We start from the raw sequence: 21230 nt of genomic DNA, 5'->3' as shown, positions 1-21230 counted from the left end.
CAAACTCTTGAGCTCAAGCAGTTCACATGCCTCAGCCTCCCAAAGTGATGGGATTACAGGGATGAGCCACCATGCCCAGCCTAAAATTATTGGTCTTAAAGTTTCCTCTAACTGAAAATTTTCTTTCAAATGTTTTATTATAGAAAGTTTCAAACATTTATAAAAGTAATGAATCCCCATGTATTAATCACACAGCTTCGGCAGTGATCAACTCATGGCCACCTTGTTTATGCTATCATTACTACCCTAAAATATTTTCAAGCAAATACAAGATACTCATAATTTCATTTAGTGTGTCTAAAAGATAGGTACTCTCTCTTTTTTTAAACATAACTACACTATTATCACACCTAAGAAAAATCAACAATTTTTTAATATTATAAAATATTTAATGTTCAGATTTTACTGATTTTTGTTTTACAGCTTGTTTAATCCAGTCATCCTTTTTTTTGTTTTCTTGAGATGGAGTCTCACTCTTGTGCTCTCGTCACCCAGGCTGGAATGCAGTGCCATGATCTGGGTTCACTGCATCCTCCGCTTCCCAGGTTCAAGCAATTCTCTTGCCTCAGCCTCCTGAGTAGCTGGGATTACAGGTGCCTTCCATCACACCTGGCTAATTTTTGTACTTTTTTTTTTTTGTTTCGTAGGGACGGGGTTTTACCATGTTGGCCAGGCTGGTCCTCACAGTCATCTTCTAAATTAACTTAGTTATTAAAGTATCTGAGCATTTGTCATATATTTTCCTACCACCTGAATTTTGCTGATTGCATTCCAGTGATATGATTTATTATCATACATTCTAGAGAAAACCTTTTAAAGTTTGACATAATCATTTTTATAATTAAATACTTACCATAGCACACAAATCTGTTTTAGTTATTTATAGTGGGATTAATTTTGATAGACGTATGATCTAAAAATTAAGGACTGTAACTTTTTTCCTGGTGTTGCTGATGTTTTGAAACTCAAAGGTTTTTTTATTTTTCAAGAGAGATGCTGTTACACAATATTTTTTTCACATCTGGTTAAGGAAGTTCCAGTTAAATACGATGTTTCCCCTGAACAATTCATTTTGGTCTGCATACATTCCTTTTTATGTACTTTGAAAGAAAAATGGAAAACTAGGATAAATTTATTTCTAAAAAAAAAAAAAAGTATCAGTAAGTGACCTAATTAAACATTTTACATTGAGCAAGTTTCTGCTGACAAATTTGAAAGTTGAGTAAAAATTGATTAAAAGCAATGTTTCACTTTTTTTGTTGTTGTTTTGTTTTGTTTTGTTTTTGAGATGGAGTCTTGCTCTGTCACCCAGGCTGGAGTGCAGTGGCACAATCTTGGCTCGATGCAACCTCCACCTCCCTGGTACAAGCGATTTTCATGCCTCAGCATCCCTAGTAGCAGGGATTATAGGCGTGCACCACCATGCCTGGCTAATTTTTGTATTTTAGTAGAGACAGGGTTTCACCATGTTGGACAGGTTGGTCTCGAACTCCTGACCTCAGTTGATCCACCCACCTCGGCCTCCCAAAGTGCTGGGATTACAGGTGTGAGCCACCACACCCAGCCATGTTCCCCTTTTTTTAGTTGGACATAATAATTTTAAAGTGTAGAAGAAAGACAAAATGCCTGAAAAGAGCCAAGAAAATTATGAAAAAGAAGAAAAGTAAGGTGTAACTTGCTTTGCCATATGATAAAACATACCATAATAAAAATAATGGAGGATATTTCCAAGCCTAAATATATAGGCCATACAACAGAATAATCTAGAAATAGAACCCAGAATATATTTCACATTTATGGGAATTTAGTGCATGACATTTCTATTTTAATAGAAGGGAACACTTCTATTAAATCACTATTTCTGTTTAAAAATTACTGTTGACACAACTAGCATCCATCTAGAAGAAAATCAAATGAATTGTTATCTTATGCCATATATAAAAAATAAATTCAGATGAATTAAGTACCTACTTATTTAAAGAAAGAAGACTTAATTGTCTAATAGTAATTGTCGATAACGTATAAACAGCCTATTGTTACAATAAAAACCACCAAGTAAGGAAAATAGGCAAAGGATATGGACAGGCAAGTCACAGAAGAGAAGATTGGGCACAGTGGCTCACACCTGTAATCTCAGCACTTTGGGAGGCCAAGGCGGGCAGATCACTTGAGGTCAGGAGTTCAAGAACAGCCTGGCCAACATGGTGAAACCCTGTCTCTACTACAAAAAAAACAAAAACAAAAAAGTTAGCTGGGATTACGCACCTGTAATCCCAGCTACTTGGGAGGCCGAGGCATGAGAATCGCTTGAACCCAGGAGATGGAGGTTGCAGTGAGCTGAGATTGTGCCACTGTACTCCAGCCTGGGCAATGGTGTGAGACTCTATCTCAAAAACAAACAAACAAGCAAAAAACCCAAAACACAGAAGAGGGAATCAAAATAGCTAACAAACAAAAACATTCTACCTCATCTTTAGCCAGAGAAATTCAAATTAAAATAACAAAAAGCAGTTTCTTTTATCTAGCAGAATGGCAAAAAATTAATAGTTAAAGAACAACATCACTGGGGACGGGGATGAAGAAAATGACACTGTCAGTCACAGCTCGTGGAAAGTTGTTACAACCACTTTGGAAAACAGATATTAGCTCCTTTGGGGAAATCTGTTAATAGCAATAAAATAACAGTAATATACATACAGACATGAATATAATTAATTGCAGCATTGCTTGTAGAAGCAGAAAAGTAGAACCAAGGTGAATACTCATTAATGATTGAATGGTTGAATTAATAACTATTTATCCATATCTTGGAATATTACACAGCTACTATAAAGAATGAGTTGATTTATACAGATTAACATGGAGGGAATTTCATAAAACACACAAAATGCGGATAAAATCTCTCCATATAATTTGAATATATTTTTATTTATATTAATATAAGTATGAATAAATGTATGAAAAGAAACACACCTGTCTGATATAGCCAGTTATATAATATGGGAAGGCATAAGTGGGATGGGAGGAGCAGCAAGGTGGTGGTGATAGGAGAGGCAGAGATAAGGGGGAAAATGTGAACATTAGAAATGAAAGCAAAGATGTGTAGGATATCCAATAGACTTAGTCATGTGAAATGATATATTAAATTAGGCCCTTCTTTTAAATTAGATCTTCCCAGCTCAGTGAATTACTATTTCCTGTTAAGTATGTTGAATTCTCAGGATTTCCAGCCAGTTATATTCAAAATAGCCCAAAAGAATTTCCAGTTCAAATATGCCATAATTAGATTATAGGTATGCATCTCTATTTTCACAGAATGTCAATAATTAAGTTATTTGAAACATTTTTTCTGTCAATAGATTTTTATAATAACAGCTATGTGCTAAATACTCTTTTTTTGTACCTGTACATGGAGAGACATATAAAAGCATAACTACCAAAGTAGTAATAATGATCGTCTGGGGTGGGAGGATTTCAGGTGACTTACATGTTTGTCCAGATTTTTCTTTATTGTTTGAATTTGTAAATAAGGAATATTAATTGTTATGCTGATTATTACAAAATACTTTTTCATATAAAATTATTATGTTCTATATTAAAGCTCTTTTTCTTGTGGAAAAAAATCTCTGCCAATATGAGCTTATTACTCTTTAAAACTTAACACCAAAATATAGGTTTATCAGATCTATTTTTTGTTTTCCTTCTATAGTTTTACTTATTATGTTTTTTTATCCTCTTCCTTGTCAGCAATATTCACAGGGCAACATTTGCAAAACATCTTACTTAAACTTTTTAATGTTTCCCACTTAGGTCAAATTTTGATGTTTTCCCCCTCATGCCATGAAAAGTATGAGTTAAAGTATTAATTAGATTAGAGAAATTACCTTTGTGTAGTACAAGAGGTACTACAATCTGTCCCGTGAATTGGAACAGAGTGGGACAGGAGAAAGAAGCTAGACAGCTTTCCAACTCCTCTTAAATTAGGTCTTCACATCTTAGTAAATTTTAAGTACTTGATAACTTGTGTTGAACGTTTTAAAGATATGTTTTGCTGCTAAATATTCTATTTTGTTTTCTTTTTTCTGTTGAATCAGATTCGCTCAATTGAAGGCCAGTATGGCACACTACAAGCATATGTGACTCCAAGAATTCAACCCAAAACCTGTCAGGTCCGCCAATACCACATCAAACCTCTTTCACTCCATCAAAGAACTCACTTTATTGATCATGACAGGTAGGACAAAGGAGAGAGCAATTTCTTTTTAGGATATTACACAATTCAAATAGACCTGTTTTTTATTTTTATAGTGTAAATTCTGTTAGCAAGTTCTACTTTTAAAAATTAAATAGTTTAAATATTATAGATTTAATATTTCTAATAAATATAAGATTATTTGTTTTATTTTACAGGCTAGTTTGAGTTGTACTTTTCCATCTTTCTCGTATATTACTATTCTGGGATTATTGGAATAGCAGTTCTCTTTCTCAGATACTTAATGTGAGAGCAAATACTGTTTAACCTTTTTTTTATTATTATACTTTAAGTTCTAGGGTACATGTGCACAATGTGCAGGTTTGTTACATATGTATACATGTACCATGTTGGTGTGCTGTACCCATTAACTCGTCATTTACATTAGGTATATCTCCTAATGCTCTCCCTCCCCCCTCCCCCCTCCCCACAATAGGACCCTGTGTGTGATGACACCCTTCCTGTGTCCAAGTGATCTCATTGTTCAATTCCCACCTGTGAGTGAGAACATGCGGTATTTGGTTTTCTGTTCTTGCGATAGTTTGCTGAGAATGATGGTTTCCAGCTGCATCCATGTCCCTACAAAGGACATGAACTCATCCTTTTTTATGGCTGCATAGTATTCCATGGTGTATATGTGCCACATTTTCTTAATCCAGTCTGTCACTGATGGACCTTTGGGTTGATTCCATGTCTTTGCTATTGTGAATAGTGCCGCAATAAACATACGTGTGCATGTGTCTTTATAGCAGCATGACCTATAATCCTTTGGGTATATCCCCAGTAATGGGATGGCTGGGTCAAATGGTATTTCTAGTTCCAGATCCTTGTGGAATCGCCACACTGTTTTCCACAATGGTTGAACTAGTTTACAGTCCCACAAACAGTGTAAAAGTGTTCCTATTTCTCCACATCCTTTCCAGCACCTGTTGTTTCCTGATTTTTTAATGATTGCCATTCTAACTGGTGTGAGATGGTATCTCATTGTGGTTTTGATTTGCATTTCTCTGATGGCGAGTGATGATGAGCATTTTTTCATGTGTCTGTTGGCTGTATGAATGTCTTCTTTTGAGAACTGTCTGTTCATATCGTTTGCCCACTTTTTGATGGGGTTGTTTGTTTTTTTCTTGTAAATTTGATTGAGTTCTTTATAGGTTCTGGATATTAGTCCTTTGTCAGACAAGTAGATTGCAAAAATTTTCTCCCATTCTGTAGGTTGCCTGTTCACTCTGATGGTAGTTTCTTTTGCTGTGCAGAAGCTCTTTAGTTTAATTAGATCCCATTTGTCAGTTTTGGCTTTTGTTGCCGTTGCTCTTGGTGTTTTAGACATGAAGTCCTTGCCCATGCCTATGTCCTGAATGGTATTCCCTAGGTTTTCTTCTAGGGTTTTTATGGTTTTAGGTCTAACATTTAAGTCTCTAATCCATCTTGAATTAATTTTCATATAAGGAGTAAGGAAAGGATCCAGTTTCAGCTTTCTACTCATGGCTAGCCAATTTTCGCAGCACCGTTTATTAAATAGGGAATCCTTTCCCCATTTCTTGTTTTTGTCAGGTTTATCAAAGATCAGATGGCTGTAGATGTGTGGTATTATTTCTGAGGGCTCTGTTCTGTTCCATTGGTCTATATCTCTGTTTTGGTACCAGTACCATGCTGTTTTGGTTACTGTATCCTTGTAGTATAGTTTGAAGTCAGGTAGCATGATGCCTCCAGCTTTGTTCTTTTGGCTTAGGATTGTCTTGGAGATGCGGGCTCTTTTTTGGTTCCATGTGAACTGTAAAGCAGTTTTTTCCAATTCTGTGAAGAAAGTCATTGGTAGCTTAATGGGGATGGTATTGAATCTATAAATTACCTTGGGCAGTATGGCCATTTTCACAATATTGATTCTTCCTATCCATGAGCATGGTATGTTCTTCCATTTGTTTGTGTCCTCTTTTATTTCACTGAGCAGTGGTTTGTAGTTCTCCTTGAAGAGGTCCTTTACATCCCTTGTAAGTTGGATTTCTAGGTATTTTATTCTCTTTGAAGCTATTGTGAATGGGAGTTCATTCATGATTTGGCTCTCTGTTTGTCTGTTACTGGTGTATAAGAATGCTTGTGATTTTTGCACATTGATTTTGTATCCTGAGACTTTGCTGAAGTTGCTTGTCAGCTTAAGGAGATTTTGGGCTGAGACAATGGGGTTTTCTAAATATACAATCATGTCATCTGCAAACAGGGACAATTTGACTTCTTCTTTTCCTAACTGAATACCCTTGATTTCTTTCTCTTGCCTGATTGCCCCAGCCAGAACTTCCAACACTATTTTGAATAGGAGTTGTGAGAGAGGACATCCCTGTCTTGTGCCAGTTTTTGAAGGGAATGCTTCCAGTTTTTGCCCATTCAGTATGATATTGGCTGTGGGTTTGTCATAAATAGCTCTTATTATTTTGAGATACGTTGCATCAATACCGAATTTATTGAGAATTTTTAGCATGAAGGGCTGTTGAATTTTGTCAAAGGCTTTTTCTGCATCTCTTGAGATAATCATGTTGTTTTTGTCTTTGGTTCTGTTTATATGCTGGATTACGTTTATTGATTTGCGAATGTTGAACCAGCCTTGCATCCCAGGGATGAAGCCCACTTGATCATGGTGGATAAGCTTTTTGATGTACTGCTGGATTCGGTTTGCCAGTATTTTATTGAGGATTTTTGCATCGATGTTCATCAGGGATATTGGTCTAAAATTCTTTTTTTTTGTTGTATCTCTGTCAGCCTTTGGTATCAGGATGATGTTGGCCTTGTAAAATGAGTTAGGGAGGATTCCCTCTTTTTCTATTGATTGGAATAGGTTCAGAAGGAATGGTACCAACTCCTCCTTGTACCTCTGGTAGAATTTGGCTGTGAATCTGTCTGGTCTTGGACTTTTTTTGGTTGGTAGGCTATTAATTATTGCCTCAATTTCAGAGCCTGCTATTGGTCTATTCAGGGATTCAACTTCTTCCTGGTTTAGTGTTGGGAGAGTGTAAGTGTCCAGGAATTTATCCATTTCTTCTAGGTTTTCTAGTTTATTCACGTAGTGGTGTTTATAGTATTCTCTGATGGTAGTTTGTATTTCTGTGGGGTCAGCGGTGATATCGCCTTTATCATTTTTTATTGTATCTATTTGATTCTTCTCTCTTTTCTTTATTAGTCTTGATAGCGGTCTATCAATTTTGTTGATCTTTTCAAAAAACCAGCTCCTGGATTCATTGATTTTTTTGGAGGGTTTTTTGTGTCTCTATCTCCTTCAGTTCTGCTCTGATCTCAGTTATTTCTTGCCTTCTGCTAGCTTTTGAATATGTTTGCTCTTGCTTCTCTAGTTCTTTTAATTGTGATGTTAGAGTGTCAATTTTAGATCTTTTCTGCTTTCTCTTGTGGGCATTTAGTGCTGTAAATTTCCCTCTACACACTGCTTAACATGTGTCCCAGAGATTCTGGTGTGTTGTATCTTTGTTCTCATTGGTTTCAAAGAACATCTTTATTTCTGCCTTCATTTCGTTCTGAACCCAGTAGTCATTCAGGAGCAAGATTGTTCAGTTTCCATGTAGTTGAGCGGTTTTGTTTGATTTTCTTAGTCCTGAGTTCTAATTTGATTGCACTGTGGTCTGAGAGACATTTTGTTATGATTTCTGTTCTTTTACATTTGCTGAGGAGTGGTTTACTTCCAATTATGTGGTCAATTTTGGAATAAGTGTGATGTGGTGCTGAGATGAATGTATATTCTGTTGATTTGGGGTAGAGAGTTCTGTAGATGTCTATTAGGTCTGCTTGGTGCAGAGTTGAGTTCAATTCCTGGATATCCTTGTTAACTTTCTGTCCCATTGATCTGTCTAATGTTGACAGTGGGGGTGTTGAAGTCTCCCATTATTATTGTATAGGAGTCTAAGTCTCTTTGTAAGTCTCTAAGGACTTGCTTGATGAATCTGGGTGCTCCTGTATTGGGTGCATATATATTTAGGATAGTTAGCTCTTCCTGTTGAATTGATCCCTTTACCATTATGTAATGGCCTTCTTTGTCTCTTTTGATCTTTGATGGTTTAAAGTCTGTTTTATCAGAGACTAGTATTGCAACCCTGCTTTTTTTTGTTTTCCATTTGCTTGGTAGATCTTCCTCCATCCCTTTATTTTGAGCCTATGTGTGTCTCTGCATGTGAGATGGGTCTCCTGAATACAGCAAACTGATGGGTCTTGACTCTTCATCCAATTTGCCAGTCTGTGTCTTTTAATTGGACCATTTAGTCCATTTACATTGAAGATTAATATTGTTATGTGTGAATTTGATCCTGTCATTATGATTTTAGCTGGTTATTTTGCTCGCAAATTGATGCAGTTTCTTCCTAGCATCGATGGACTTTACATTTTGACATGTTTTTGCAATGGCTGGTACTGGTTGTTCCTTTCCATGTTTAGTGCTTCCTTCAGGATCTCTTGTAGGGCAGGCCTGGTGGTGACAGAATCTCTAAGCATTTGCCTGTCTGTAAAGAATTTTATTTCTCATTCACTTATGAAACTTAGTTTGGCTGGATATGAAATTCTGGTTTGAAAATTCTTTTCTTTAAGAATGTTGAATATTGGCCCCCACTCTCTTCTGGCTTGTAGAGTTTCTGCCGAGAGATCTGCTATTAGTCCAATGGGCTTTCCTTTGTGTGTAACCCGACCTTTCTCTGTGGCTGCCCTTAACATTTTTTCCTTAATTTCAACTTTGGTGAATCTGACAATTATGTGTCTTGGAGTTGCTCTTCTTGAGGAGTATCTTTGTGGCGTTCTCTGTATTTCCTGAATTTGAATGTTGGCCTGCCTCACTAGATTGGGGAAATTCTCCTGGATGATATCCTGCAGAGTGTTTTCCAACTTGGTTCCATTTTCCCCCTCACTTTCAGGCACACCAATCAGATGTAGATTTAGTCTTTTCACATAATCCCATATTTCTTGGAGGCTTTGTTCATTTCTTTGTACTCTTTTTTCTCTACACTTCTCTTCTTGCTTCATTTCATTCATTTGATCTTCAATCACTGATACTCTTTCTTCCAGTTGATCGAGTCAGTTACTGAAGCTTGTGCATTTGTCACATAGTTCTTGTGTTATGGTTTTCATCTCTATCAGTTCTTTTAAGGTCTTCTTTGCATTGATTATTCTAGTTATCCATTCATCCATTCATTTTTCAAGGTTTTTAGTTTCTTTGCGCTGGTTACGTAATTCTTCCTTTAGCTCTGAGAAGTTTGATCGACTGAAGCCTTCTTCTCTCGACTCATCAAAGTCATTCTCCGTCCAGCTTTGTTCCGTTGCTGGCGATGAGCTGCATTCCTTTGGAGGGGGAGATGCACTCTGATTTTTTGAATTTCCAGCTTTTCTGCCCTGCTTTTTCCCCATCTTTGTGGTTTTATCTGCCTTTGCTCTTTGATGATGGTGACATACTGATGGGGTTTTGGTGTGGGTGTCCTTTCTGTTTGTTAGTTTTCCTTCTAACAGTCAGGACCCTCAGCTGTAGGTCTGTTGGAGTTTGCTTGAGGTCCACTCCAGACCCTGTTTGCCTGGGTATCAGCAGTGGAGGCTGCAGAAGATAGAATCTTGCTGAGCAGCGAGTGTTGCTGTCTGATTCTTGCTCTGGAAGCTTTGTCTCAGGGGTGTACCCTGCCGTGTGAGGTGTGAGGTGTCGGTCTGCACCTAGTGGGGGATGTCTCCCAGTTAGGCTACTCAGGGGTCAGGGACCCACTTGAGCAGGCAGTCTGTCCACTCTCAGATCTCAACCTCCGTGCTGAGAGATCCACTGCTCTCTTCAAAGTTGTCAGTGAGGGCCATTTACCTCTGCCGAGGTTTCTGCTGCTTTTTGTTTAGCTATGCCCTGTCCCCAGAAGAGGATTCTACAGAGGCAGGCTGGCATCCTTGAGCTGTGGTGGGCTCCACCCAATTCAAGCTTCCCGGCAGCTTTGCTTACCTACTTAAGCCTCAGCAATGGCGGGCACCCCTCCCCCAGCCTCGCTGCCACCTTGCAGTTAGATCTCAGACTGCTGTGCTAGCAATGAGAGAGGCTCCATGGGCGTGGGACCCTCTGGGCCAGGTGTGGGATATAATATCCTGGTGTGCCGTTTGCTAAGACCCTTGGTAAAGCTCAGTATTAGGGTGGGAGTTACTCAATTTTCCAGGTGTTGTGTGTCTCAATATCCTTTGGCTAGGAAAAGGAATTCCCTTCCCCCTTGCACTTCCCAGGTGAGGCGATGCCTCTCCCTGCTTCAGCTCTCACTGGTCAGGCTGCACTTGTGGACCAGCGCCAACTGTCCGACACGCCCCAGTGAGATGAACCCGGTACCTCAGTTGAAAATGCAGAAATCACCCGTCTTCTGTGTCGCTCATGCTGGGAGCTGGAGGCTGGAGCTGCTCCTATTTGGCCATCTTGGGCACGCCCCCCCCCGCCCCCATTTAGCCTTTAGATAGTATAATAGTTCTCTGTGAATAGGACCTCATTGTATTAGCCTCAAATATTATATTTCCTTTATATTTCTTCTTAGGGAATACTGATAAAGCAATTGGTTGTGATAGTGCCTTTTTTTTCCATGCCAACTTAGGCATCCACCTTTTTGTAGTTTTTCAGAACATGGGCTTAAAGAGAAGGGAAAGAGAGGAACAGTTACTGATTACTTTCTTTGTGCCATGTATTATGCTGGGAGCTTATGTAGTATTTAAATCTTATAGCAAGACAGGTAATAATGTCTCCATTTTATAAATGAGAAATGGAGGCTTAGAAAAGTAAGTAACTTGCTCATAAAGGGACTAAAGCTATGAATTTAAGCCAAAACCCATGTTCTTTGTATTGCTGCCTATAATTTAAAATATATAATTTAAATAAGATGTAAGGCAGACTATTCCTAACGAAGATTTTTGGAAAACATTAAAAGTCAAGGTTGTATTAATGGAGGCGGCATGGTGTGCTAGAAAGAACAGCAAATTGGTAATCAAGAGACTTGGATTACAATCTGTTCCTGTCTGACTTTGGGGGTATAATTTAATTTAGTCTCTAGGTTTTAGTTTTTTCATCTGCAAATGAGAGGATTGGTCTGAACTTTTCATTTCATAAATTGCATTTTCTTAACTCTTTATAATTATCCATCTGATTTATTTTAAATTTGATTTATTTTACAGTTTTTTTTATGTTACTTTAGTGTGTGCTTTTGCAAGATAGAAAGTATGATCCCATATTTCGGGAAGATAGAAGGTATTATTCTGTAAGTTGTCCAATGGCACAGAGCTAGTAAATAATGGAACAACCCATGCCTGTCTTACTCAAAAGCCCAATTCTTTGCCTTCACACTATACTGATTATTTCCCTAAGGAGATTCTTGTATAAGTATGTTTTGTAGTTTATGTAGTAGAAATACTAGATAAGCTTTTTTAAAATGAGGGCTGGGCATGGTGGCTCACACCTGTAATCTGAGCACTTTGGGAAGCCAAGGGAGGTGGATTGCTTGAGCCCTAGAGTTCGAGACCAGCCTGGGCAACATAGTAAGACCTCATCTCTATAAAAATAAAAAAAATAAATAAACTTTTTAAAAATGAAATATTCCCAAATAAATGGAATTTTATTTGAAAACATGTTATAATGAATAAAACCTGTTTACATATATCAGTTAACTGATACTTAGCACAGGTGCAGGTATAGGTAAGTGTTCGATTTTTTTCATGAAATTGAAATGTTCATTTATTTTACGTATAAGATTAATCTGAGAAAATTGAATGTTTTCATTTATATTTATTTAACAAATATTACAAAATTCTGCTTATTAATGTGTACAGATAATACCTTCATGTATTCCCACACATAAATATGTGCCTCTACTATTGTATTACAGACCCATGAATACACTGACTCTAACAGGCCAGTTCAGTTTTGCTGAAGTTCACTCCTGGGTGGTTTTTTGTCTGCCTGAAGTTCCAGAAAAACCTCCAGCAGGAGAATGTGTGACATTTTACTTTCAGAACACCTTTCTAGATACACAACTTGAAAGTATCTACAGGTAAATCAAACTTATTACTGGTTCACAAGTGTCATTTTATATAAATGTAGCTTCTAAGTTTTCCTGTAAGTTAGGAGTTATTTGTGAGTAATCTGATTGAAAATCTATACTGTTCAAGATAATCTATTGAAAAACAAATCAAATTAGTAAGTTTGGAAAAGCGATTGAGTAAAGATGTATATGCAAAGATCAATACATTTCTTAAGTTCCCAACAATAACAATAACTAGTGAGAAAATAAATTATTTTAAAAGACCCTTTCAGAGTAGCAATAACAATAACAAAATAGCCAGATAAAATCTGTAGGCATATTCTTAATCAGAAATATGTAGAAGTTACATGACGAAAACTGTAAGATTTTATTGACATAAATGACTTGATTAAATGGAGTAATATATTCTATAGTCATCAATATGAAGACATTGTAAAAGATGACAGTCCTACCCAAATTGATTTGAATATTTATCCTAATTCCAATAAAAACTCCAGTTGAATTTCTTCATGCACAAATATAACATGGCTTAGAAGTTTAGGGCTTAGAAAATGCAGGCTTTTGGCAGCTATTCTGATACAGTTTGGAGGTCATTATATTGTTTTACACTCTTCTCAAGCTTCTAGTTACACCCGTCGCTCCTCCACCATTACCTCTAACTCATCTTCTATAAGCTCCAGTAATTCCTCTCAACTTCTCAATATAGTAGAAGCTAAACTTTTCCTTTTTTTTTTTAACCTGTCTCTGAATGTGAAATGGCCTACTTCTTGGGCAAGGCTAATTTCTCTACATCTACCCATTGAGCTTGGATCCTCCTGCTTCTTCAGAGTCTTTCCTTTTTCATTCTTTCTCACATCTGTAGGTTGTTTTTTGTTTGTTCCTTTTGTTTGTTTTGAGACAGGCTCTCATTCTGTCACCCAGGTTAGAGTGCAGTGGCATGATCTTGGCTCAAGTGATCCAGCCACCTCAGCCTCCTGAGTAGCTGGGACCACAGGCATTCACCAACATGCCCAGCTGATTTTTTTATTTTCTGTAGAGACAGGGTTTCACCATGTTGGTCAAGCTGGTCTCAAACTCCTGAGCTCAAGCAATCCTCCTGCCTTGGCCTCCCAAAGTGCTGGGATTATAGGTGTGAGCCACCACACCTGGCCTGTAGGTTGTTTTTGTTTTCTGTGTGTGTGTGTTTTTGTTTTTGTTTTTGTTTTGCTTTGTGTTGTCTGGGAGAGAGCTCATTATTCTTTCTCTGGCCTCTTAAGGGTCTTTCCCTAAGCATATAATTGTGGTATTCTCCTAAGTTCTCTCAACTCAGGAGCAAGAAGTAGAATACCTTTTGCTTCTCTTGTTATTTTAAAATAATAACAGTATTGTTCTAAAAACATAATTTTACCTCAGAATTCAGCCTTTTAGAACCAGGAATTCAGCCTTTTAGAACTCTTCAGAAATCTAATTGGTTTTAACATCCATTCTATGGAGGTTTTTCACTATACCGTCCAAGGAAGCTTATCTGTGTCTAAACCTGTAATAATTACTCCCATTTTGAAGTACCACAATGAACCTCACACATTAATCATAGCAGACAATTCAATATGCCCCTAGCATATTATATACTTTTATAATAGCACACCTTTGCTCTTTATCATTCTGTGGCTTTGAATATTTTTTCTTAAGATTCAAAACTGTTTATCCTTTAAGGTCCAGCTTAATAGCTACTTTTTCTTTTTTTTTTTTTTTTTAAGAAACAGGGTCACACTGTGTTGCCCAAGCTGGTCTCAAACTCCTGGCTTCAAGTAATCCTCCTGCCTCAGCCTCCTCAGTAGCTGGGATTATAGGTGCAAGCTACCGTACCCAGCAGTAGCTACATTTTTGAAGCCTTCCTTGATTCTCTTCTCTGTTTCCATAGCATTTTTTTCTTACTTGTCTGTGATATTTATTGTTATCTGCTTAAAGTATATAATTATTTTTTATTTTTTATTATATATTTTTTGAGACAGAGTCTCGCTCTGTCACCAGGCTGGAGTGCCGTGGCGCGATCTTGGCTCACTGCAACCTCCACTTCCTGGGTTCAAGTGATTCTCCTGCCTCAGCCTCCCAAGTAGTTGGGACTACAGGCATGTGCCACCATGCCCAGCTAATTTTTGTATTTTTAGTAGAGATAGGGTTTCACCATGTTGGCCAGGATGTTCTCGATCTCTTGACCTCATGATCTCCCTGCCTTGGCCTCCCAAAGTCTGGGATTACAGGCATGAGCCACCACGCCTGGCCCCTAATAATTTTTATATAAACTTATTTCTCTGCGTTAAACTTTATTTTTGTGGACAGTCTAATTTTAAATATTTTTGTATGTAGCCTCCAAGGACCTAAAACATAGTTTTGCACATAATAGATGCTCAACAGATGTTTTTCAGATGCCTGAATAAAATATATGTGTATGGAGGTAGTGTAGACGTATGTGCTTTGCAGGCAGATGTACTTAGATTTGAATCCTGGCTCTGTGACTTACCAGCTATGTGACCCTAGCTGGTTGCTTAACTCTCTGAGCTTCAGTTTTCTTTTCTGAAGAATGAAAATAATAGCACTTACTTTATTGAATTGTTATGATGATTAAAAGAAGATAACCATTTGAGTCATTCTATAGTACCTGGCACTATGTGTTTACTAAAGATCATCTGTTAAGATTAAAGACTAATAGAAATGTCATGATTTCTAAAACACAATTGAGATCAAAGTAGTAAGTGTATTATTCATTTCCAGAAAAAAAAAAATATCTTTTTTTGTTTGTTTGTTTTGAGACAGGGTCTTACTCATCAGCCCAGGCTGGAGTGCAGTGTCGCAATCTTGGCTCACTGCAACCTCCTCCTCCCAGGCTCAAGTGATTCTCATGACTTAGCCTCCTGAGCAGCTGGAATTTTAGGAGTGTGCTACCACGCCTGGCTAATTTTTGTATTTTCAGTAGAGACAGGTCTCACCATGGCCAACATGAGGTCTTGAACTCCTGACCTCAAGTGATCTGCCTGCCTTGGCCTCCCAAAGTGCTGGGATTACAGGCATGAGCCACTACACCAGACCAAAGCAATTATCATTTGCATATAGCTAGTTGGCATACATCATTTGTGTGTGTGTGAAAACCAAATGAAAAGGCATTAACTATATGAAAGATGATATATATTAATTAGGAAACTTGGTCATCGTAAAAAGGAATCAAATGCAAGCAGCTTAACCAAATAAAATAAATTTATCATCTCACATAACTCAAAAGTCTAGCAGTAATCTGCCTCATGCACAACTGGATCAGTGGCTTAATTGATGTCATCAAGATTTTATCCCATGTTCAGTTCTGCTTTTATCTTTTCTTGGCTTTACCATGCAGTGTTATGGCCACCAGCAGTTCCTAGAATCCAGTTGTATATATTTTCAGCTGCTATAGAACTTCTCTTGCCCACTAGCTCCAGTAAAAATCCCAGGATTGAGTATCATTGTCAAGCCATGAACCACTGTGGTCAGGGGTATGGAATGTACTGCTCAATGCTTCCTCCTGAAGTCCCATAAATAGATTGAGACCAATGCCACTGAAACTATATGGACTGAAGAGGGCAAGAGAAAGAGGAGTGGTACCCTAAAGAAAAATAACGATCTTGGCTGGGCGTGGTGGCTCATGCCTGTAATCCCAGCACTTGGGAGGCCAAGGCGGGCGGATCACAAGTTCTGGAGATCGAGACCATCCTGGCCAACATGGTGAGATGCCATCGCTACTAAAAATACAAAAAAATTAGCTGGGTGTAGTGGCGCCTGCCTGTAATCCCAGCTACTTGGGAGGCTGAGGCAGGAGAATCGCTTGAACCCAGGAGGTGGAGATTGCAGTCAGTCGAGATCGCGCCCCTGCATTCCAGCCTGGCAACAGAATGAGAGTCTGTCTCAAAAAAAGAAAAGAAAAATAACGGTCCTCTGACCATAAGCAGTGGCATTGGATGCTGAGCATGAAAAACAGCAGATTTCATTCTTACATATTTGATATCAGATTTCTTTTAGGGATAAAGCATATAGTCACATTGTAATTTGTGTGATTACATGAAAGAAAAACACACTTATGTAAGTAAGCAATTCTAAGTGCATTTTATATATGTATATATATGAGGTTGGCTGTTGGAAATATTAGTGAAAAGTGAAGGTAAAAGTTGTTTTAAATGAAGTTTTTATACAAATTGTCACATCTTTAGGAGGCATATATCTTTTGTTTAGTTTTACGAGTATATTCAGAAGCTGAATTAATATAATAGTAAAGGATTACATGTTTAAATTTGCTTTAATGATATATGTATACAAAAGAAATCTACAGTCAAATGAAATCTATACACTAAGTACTAATCATAAAATATATATGTACTGGACAATTTCCTGCTACAGCTATTCTTTTAAAAAATATATTAATTTTATAGAAAAGGAGAGGGAGTTTTTAAATCTGACAACATTTCTACTATCTCCATCCTAAAAGATGTGCTTTCTAAAGAAGCTACAAAAAGGAAAATTAACCTCAACATATCATACGGTAAAGAAACAAACAAAATTAATAATTCTTTCTGATGTTTATTTTGTGTTGTTGTTACATTATTAATGTTTCTGATCAAAGTGATTTATCTAACTGCATCTGGTCACCTCCTTCTAGAGATAAATGAAGTATCAGTCCAACACACTTTAAAGCTAATCCACCCAAAGCTGGAGTACCAGTTGCTTTTGGCTAAGAAAGTGCAGTTAATTGATGCTTTAAAAGTAAGTACATGTGTTGTCGTGGACTGGTGATTATTATTTTAAGTCACAGGATTTCTAAAATTATCGTTACTTTAACATTACATTGGATTGAATTTTGAATATTAAGGTGCTTCTGTTTTTAATTTTAAATAAGGAATTGCAGATTCATGAGGGAAATATGAACTTTTTGATACCAGAATATCGCTGTATTCTAGAAGAGGCAGATCACCTACAGGAAGAATACAAAAAGCAACCTGCACATCTTGAAAGACTCTATGGTTAGTGGACCATTCTAGAATACCTTGCCATATTTCTTTTCAACTGGCTATTTCCCAAGGATCATATAAGAGAAGCTGGGCAGAAAGATAAAAAGATTACATCAGTCATGATTCATGAACCAGTCATGAATCAGTTGACAACCAATTTATTGCACAGGATATTTCTGTCTTTTGTCAAGCCACTTTTAATATTTAATTCTCTTACTTGATAAAATACAAGTATATTAAGAAATAAGTATACCGTGATGAATTAATCTATATATATGAACAAACCTGGTATAAAATGAATGTAATCTATGAACCTTTAGAGCTTAGACTGTATTTCACACAAATATTTGTCATGTTTTGTTGCTATTATGAAATATAAAAATGCAGCATTTAAAAATTTTAAGGCAAAATTTAATAAAGGATATACAGTATTCGTGTTGTGTCAATTTACAATTCCAAACTTACTTTGGTGGTGAGAAGTTGAATGTTTCACAAATTGTTTTGAAACAGAGTAAAGGAGGTGAGGGGAGGGAAAGAAGGAGTGAGGAAGGAAGAAACAGCTTAAGACAAACAATTTTATTAGCAATCTTTACATAAGACCTGTTGTATATAGCACACTATTTACACTGTCTTCATAATCAGGTGAGATATTTAATCCTTACAATAGCTCTGCAACGTTAAGTGGTATTATCTTCATTTTTCATACACTTTAACTGAAATCTGAGTCTAAGGAATTTGTTGTCACCTAGCAAGCTAGTGATAATGCCTGCATTAGAATCTTCTCACTCCAAAATGCATGCCTTTTACACTATGCCAAGTCTTCCATAGTCACTGTAGAGCCAATTGGTATCATTAGTCCACACTGATCCTTAAGCCTGCCTACTGAATTTCTTATTACATATCCAGAGACTTTCTCGCAAACTGTGGCTGTATTTAATGTCTTAACCTTTATTACATGGCAAGCACATGATCTCTTTTATCCTTGTAATAACTTATGAGATTGGCTGTACATAACATCACTGATTGCAAAATCCAGACAGCTTTGTAAATCAAAGTTTTTTTCATAAATAATTTGACAGCAAAATCTTGACTTAATCTGAATTAATTTAATAACAAAACTTGACTTAACCTGACAGGAGGTTTTTTTTTTTTTTTTTGAGACAGAGTCTTGCTTGGTCCCCAGGCTGGAGTCAGTGGTGCAATCTTGGCTCACTGCCACCTCTGCCCTCTGGGTTCAAGCAATTTTCCTGCCTCAGCCTCCTGAGTAGCTGGAATTACAGGTGCATGCCACCATGCCCAGCTAATTTTTTTGTACTTTTAGTAGAGACGGGGTTTCACCAGATTGGCCAGGCTGCTTTTAAACTCCTGACTTCGTGATCTGCCCACCTTAGCCTCCCAAAGTGCTGGGATTACAGGAGTGAGCCACGGTGCCCAGCCCGAAGTTATATCTTTTTTATTCCACTTAGTGCAAATATTCATCCATATATTTTGTGACAGAAATAGTACTATGTTTTGCTATTGAATGCTGCCACTCAGTCCCCTTGGGGTTAATACTATAGTATATTCCTTTCATTATCTTCCTAAAATAGGAAAAATTCTGAAATACATCTTGCATCAAGCTTTTTGGATAAAGGATTTACAGCTTGAATAATTCCTATTTTACATATGAGAAAACTCAAGGCGAAATGATTTGCCCAGATCTTTGAACTTAGGACTATTTGCCTTCAAGTCAAATCCCAAGAATGGTCAACATGTAAATGGAATATTTTAATTCAGATAAGCTGTTAAAAATAGAATCTGCCTACACTATGTCAAAATGGTCTGCTTGGTGGAAAAAAGATACCACTTGTTGTAATGTTATATATACTGATAGTTCAAAAATGACCAGTAGTTGATTGTCTGAATTAATAGCTTGTAATCAATTGTTAAGAGGGTTATTAGGCAAACTATTTATATCTTGAAACTTATTTTAAAATCCCCCCAAAATGAATATTTTTTAAAACATCATGGCTTTTAGGTTTGTGTATGTTAAATAATGGAATTACAGGTGCTTAAAAATAGATTATCAAGCAATTACTTTAGTGAAATACTGTGTAATTAAATATAACTAATCACTGACAGGAAATTTATGTTTTTTCTTTATAGGCATGATCACTGATCTTTTCATAGATAAATTTAAGTTCAAAGGCACCAATGTAAAAACTAAAGTACCCCTTCTATTGGAAATTCTGGACAGTTATGACCAAAATGCATTGATTTCATTCTTTGATGCAGCATGAAATACAAATAAGGTAAAGTCCCAAAGAAGTGGTCTGTTTAAATGAAAAATGTTAAAACAGAATTAGAAGTTAACTGTGTACATACTTTAATTTCAACTGCTTTTTTATATCTAAAATATTTGAGATATAATGGCTTTTTAAAGTAATGCTTCTGTTTCTTTTGCCAAGTTGAACTTTCTAAAAGAGTTTTTATTTTTAAAACACAAATAGAATGATTTAAATAGGATTTTAATGAATTTTTGATAAGTGGCTGTTTTAATTTTTAAATTGAGAAGTAATATGTGGAAAATGAAAATATATGCAAATGTATTACAAGGTACATAAACACATAAATATATAAACTGCTTTATAGGTTTCAAAATGTATTTTTATATATTACCTTATTTGATCTTAACAACTGTTGTATAAGTTTGTCAAATCATATAAGAAAACTGATTCTCAGTGAAATTTTGCGATTAAGAGGACATGCTAGTACTTTATAAAGCTGGGACCAGAACCCAAGTACTGGTACTTGCTTTGTGTCCTGGTTACTATGTATGTTGCCAGCTAGTGGAAGTAACCTACCAATTATTTTTTCTAGGAGATAGGATTGATTTGCAACTGATTTTCCTTTTGCTTGGTGATGTTTTATGACTCTGCTGCAGTTTGTGGAAATGCTGGACTTGGCTCAGTGCTATAAATTGTAGTCAGGGAAATAAGAGCTTACACAGAGTCGGGGGATCTTAACTAGACATGCTGTAACCAGTGGAGCTATTCAAGCATGCTACAAGTGAAGAGTGCAGAAATAGTGATGCCATCTTAGATTTTCCTATACCAGTATGATCTCTTTTTATCATATATGACATTAAGGCTACAGAAGTTTTGTACATTAATCTTAATTCATATTTATTAATTTCAAAGAAATATTGAAACGTCTTAAAATGGCATAAAGATAATGGAAAATAAGCTTTGTTTCAAGAAGGGCAGACTCACTAATTTTTTAGAAAACAATGCTTCTTAATGATATGCTATTATACTTACTAGGTACGTGCAAGCTTTGTATATAAATATTAAAATTTGTTACAGGCACATATATAGTTAAGAGAATTTTATTTTAATAAGATCATATTGTTTTTACTATATTTAAAGAAACTTTACTTCTGAAAGGAACATAATTTATCTAGGTCACTAGAATGTCATTGTATTTTTTGTTGGCTGCCACAGCTTGGGGAAAAATAGATAAAAATTAATGACTCTATTTGAATATTTTGTAATGCATTGTATATTTATTATATATATATCAACAGTAGTTCAAGGTGGCACTTAATTGCATCTTCATTAGGAAAAATAAAAAGCATAAAACACAATTTCTGGTTACTATGAATAAATGCCTAAATGTTAAGATATTACTACAGTCTGACACTTGAGTACTGTATTACTTACTATGTGAGCTCCGTGTTAATTTATGCACATTATTTAATCCTAATAACCGTTTGACTGTAGTTATTAGTCCCTATTAACAAATAAGAAAACGGAGAATCGGAGATACTGAAAAACGTGGTCCAGATTTTAGACCTTGGGAAAAAGTCACTTGAGCTAACTAGAGGTCCCAGAGCTAAAGGCTGGGCAGCCCAAATGATAGTCGCCAAAGTTTAATTCCGCTTAATTCCCTAAAAGGCTTAGAGTCAGC

General features: G+C 36.5%; 1 protein-coding gene across 6 annotated transcripts in view; it reads left to right on the top strand.

The window, feature by feature from the left end:
* The window catches only part of BBS7 (Bardet-Biedl syndrome 7), a 54634-nt gene extending 33727 nt beyond the window's left edge, over nt 1–20907 (top strand). For 5 of the 6 annotated variants that reach the window (XM_074040391.1, XM_074040390.1, XM_005555838.4 and 2 more), the window contains 6 exons: nt 4095–4234; nt 12118–12282; nt 16707–16816; nt 16934–17037; nt 17171–17294; nt 19428–20907. In XM_074040391.1, coding sequence (XP_073896492.1) covers nt 4095–4234; nt 12118–12282; nt 16707–16816; nt 16934–17037; nt 17171–17294; nt 19428–19561 — 777 coding nt within the window. In that variant the 3' untranslated portion in view covers nt 19562–20907. Of the gene's footprint in view, nt 1–4094; nt 4235–12117; nt 12283–16706; nt 16817–16933; nt 17038–17170; nt 17295–19427 lie in introns of those variants that run through there. The other variant, XR_012435049.1, reaches the window with a different exon arrangement.
* The last annotated feature ends 323 nt before the right edge of the window (nt 20908–21230 follow it).

The sequence above is a fragment of the Macaca fascicularis genome, chromosome 5 (genome assembly GCF_037993035.2).
Source record: "Macaca fascicularis isolate 582-1 chromosome 5, T2T-MFA8v1.1".
NCBI lineage: Eukaryota > Metazoa > Chordata > Mammalia > Primates > Cercopithecidae > Macaca > Macaca fascicularis.
Note: the sequence above shows the minus strand (reverse complement) of the source record. Positions and strands in the feature narration are given on the sequence as shown.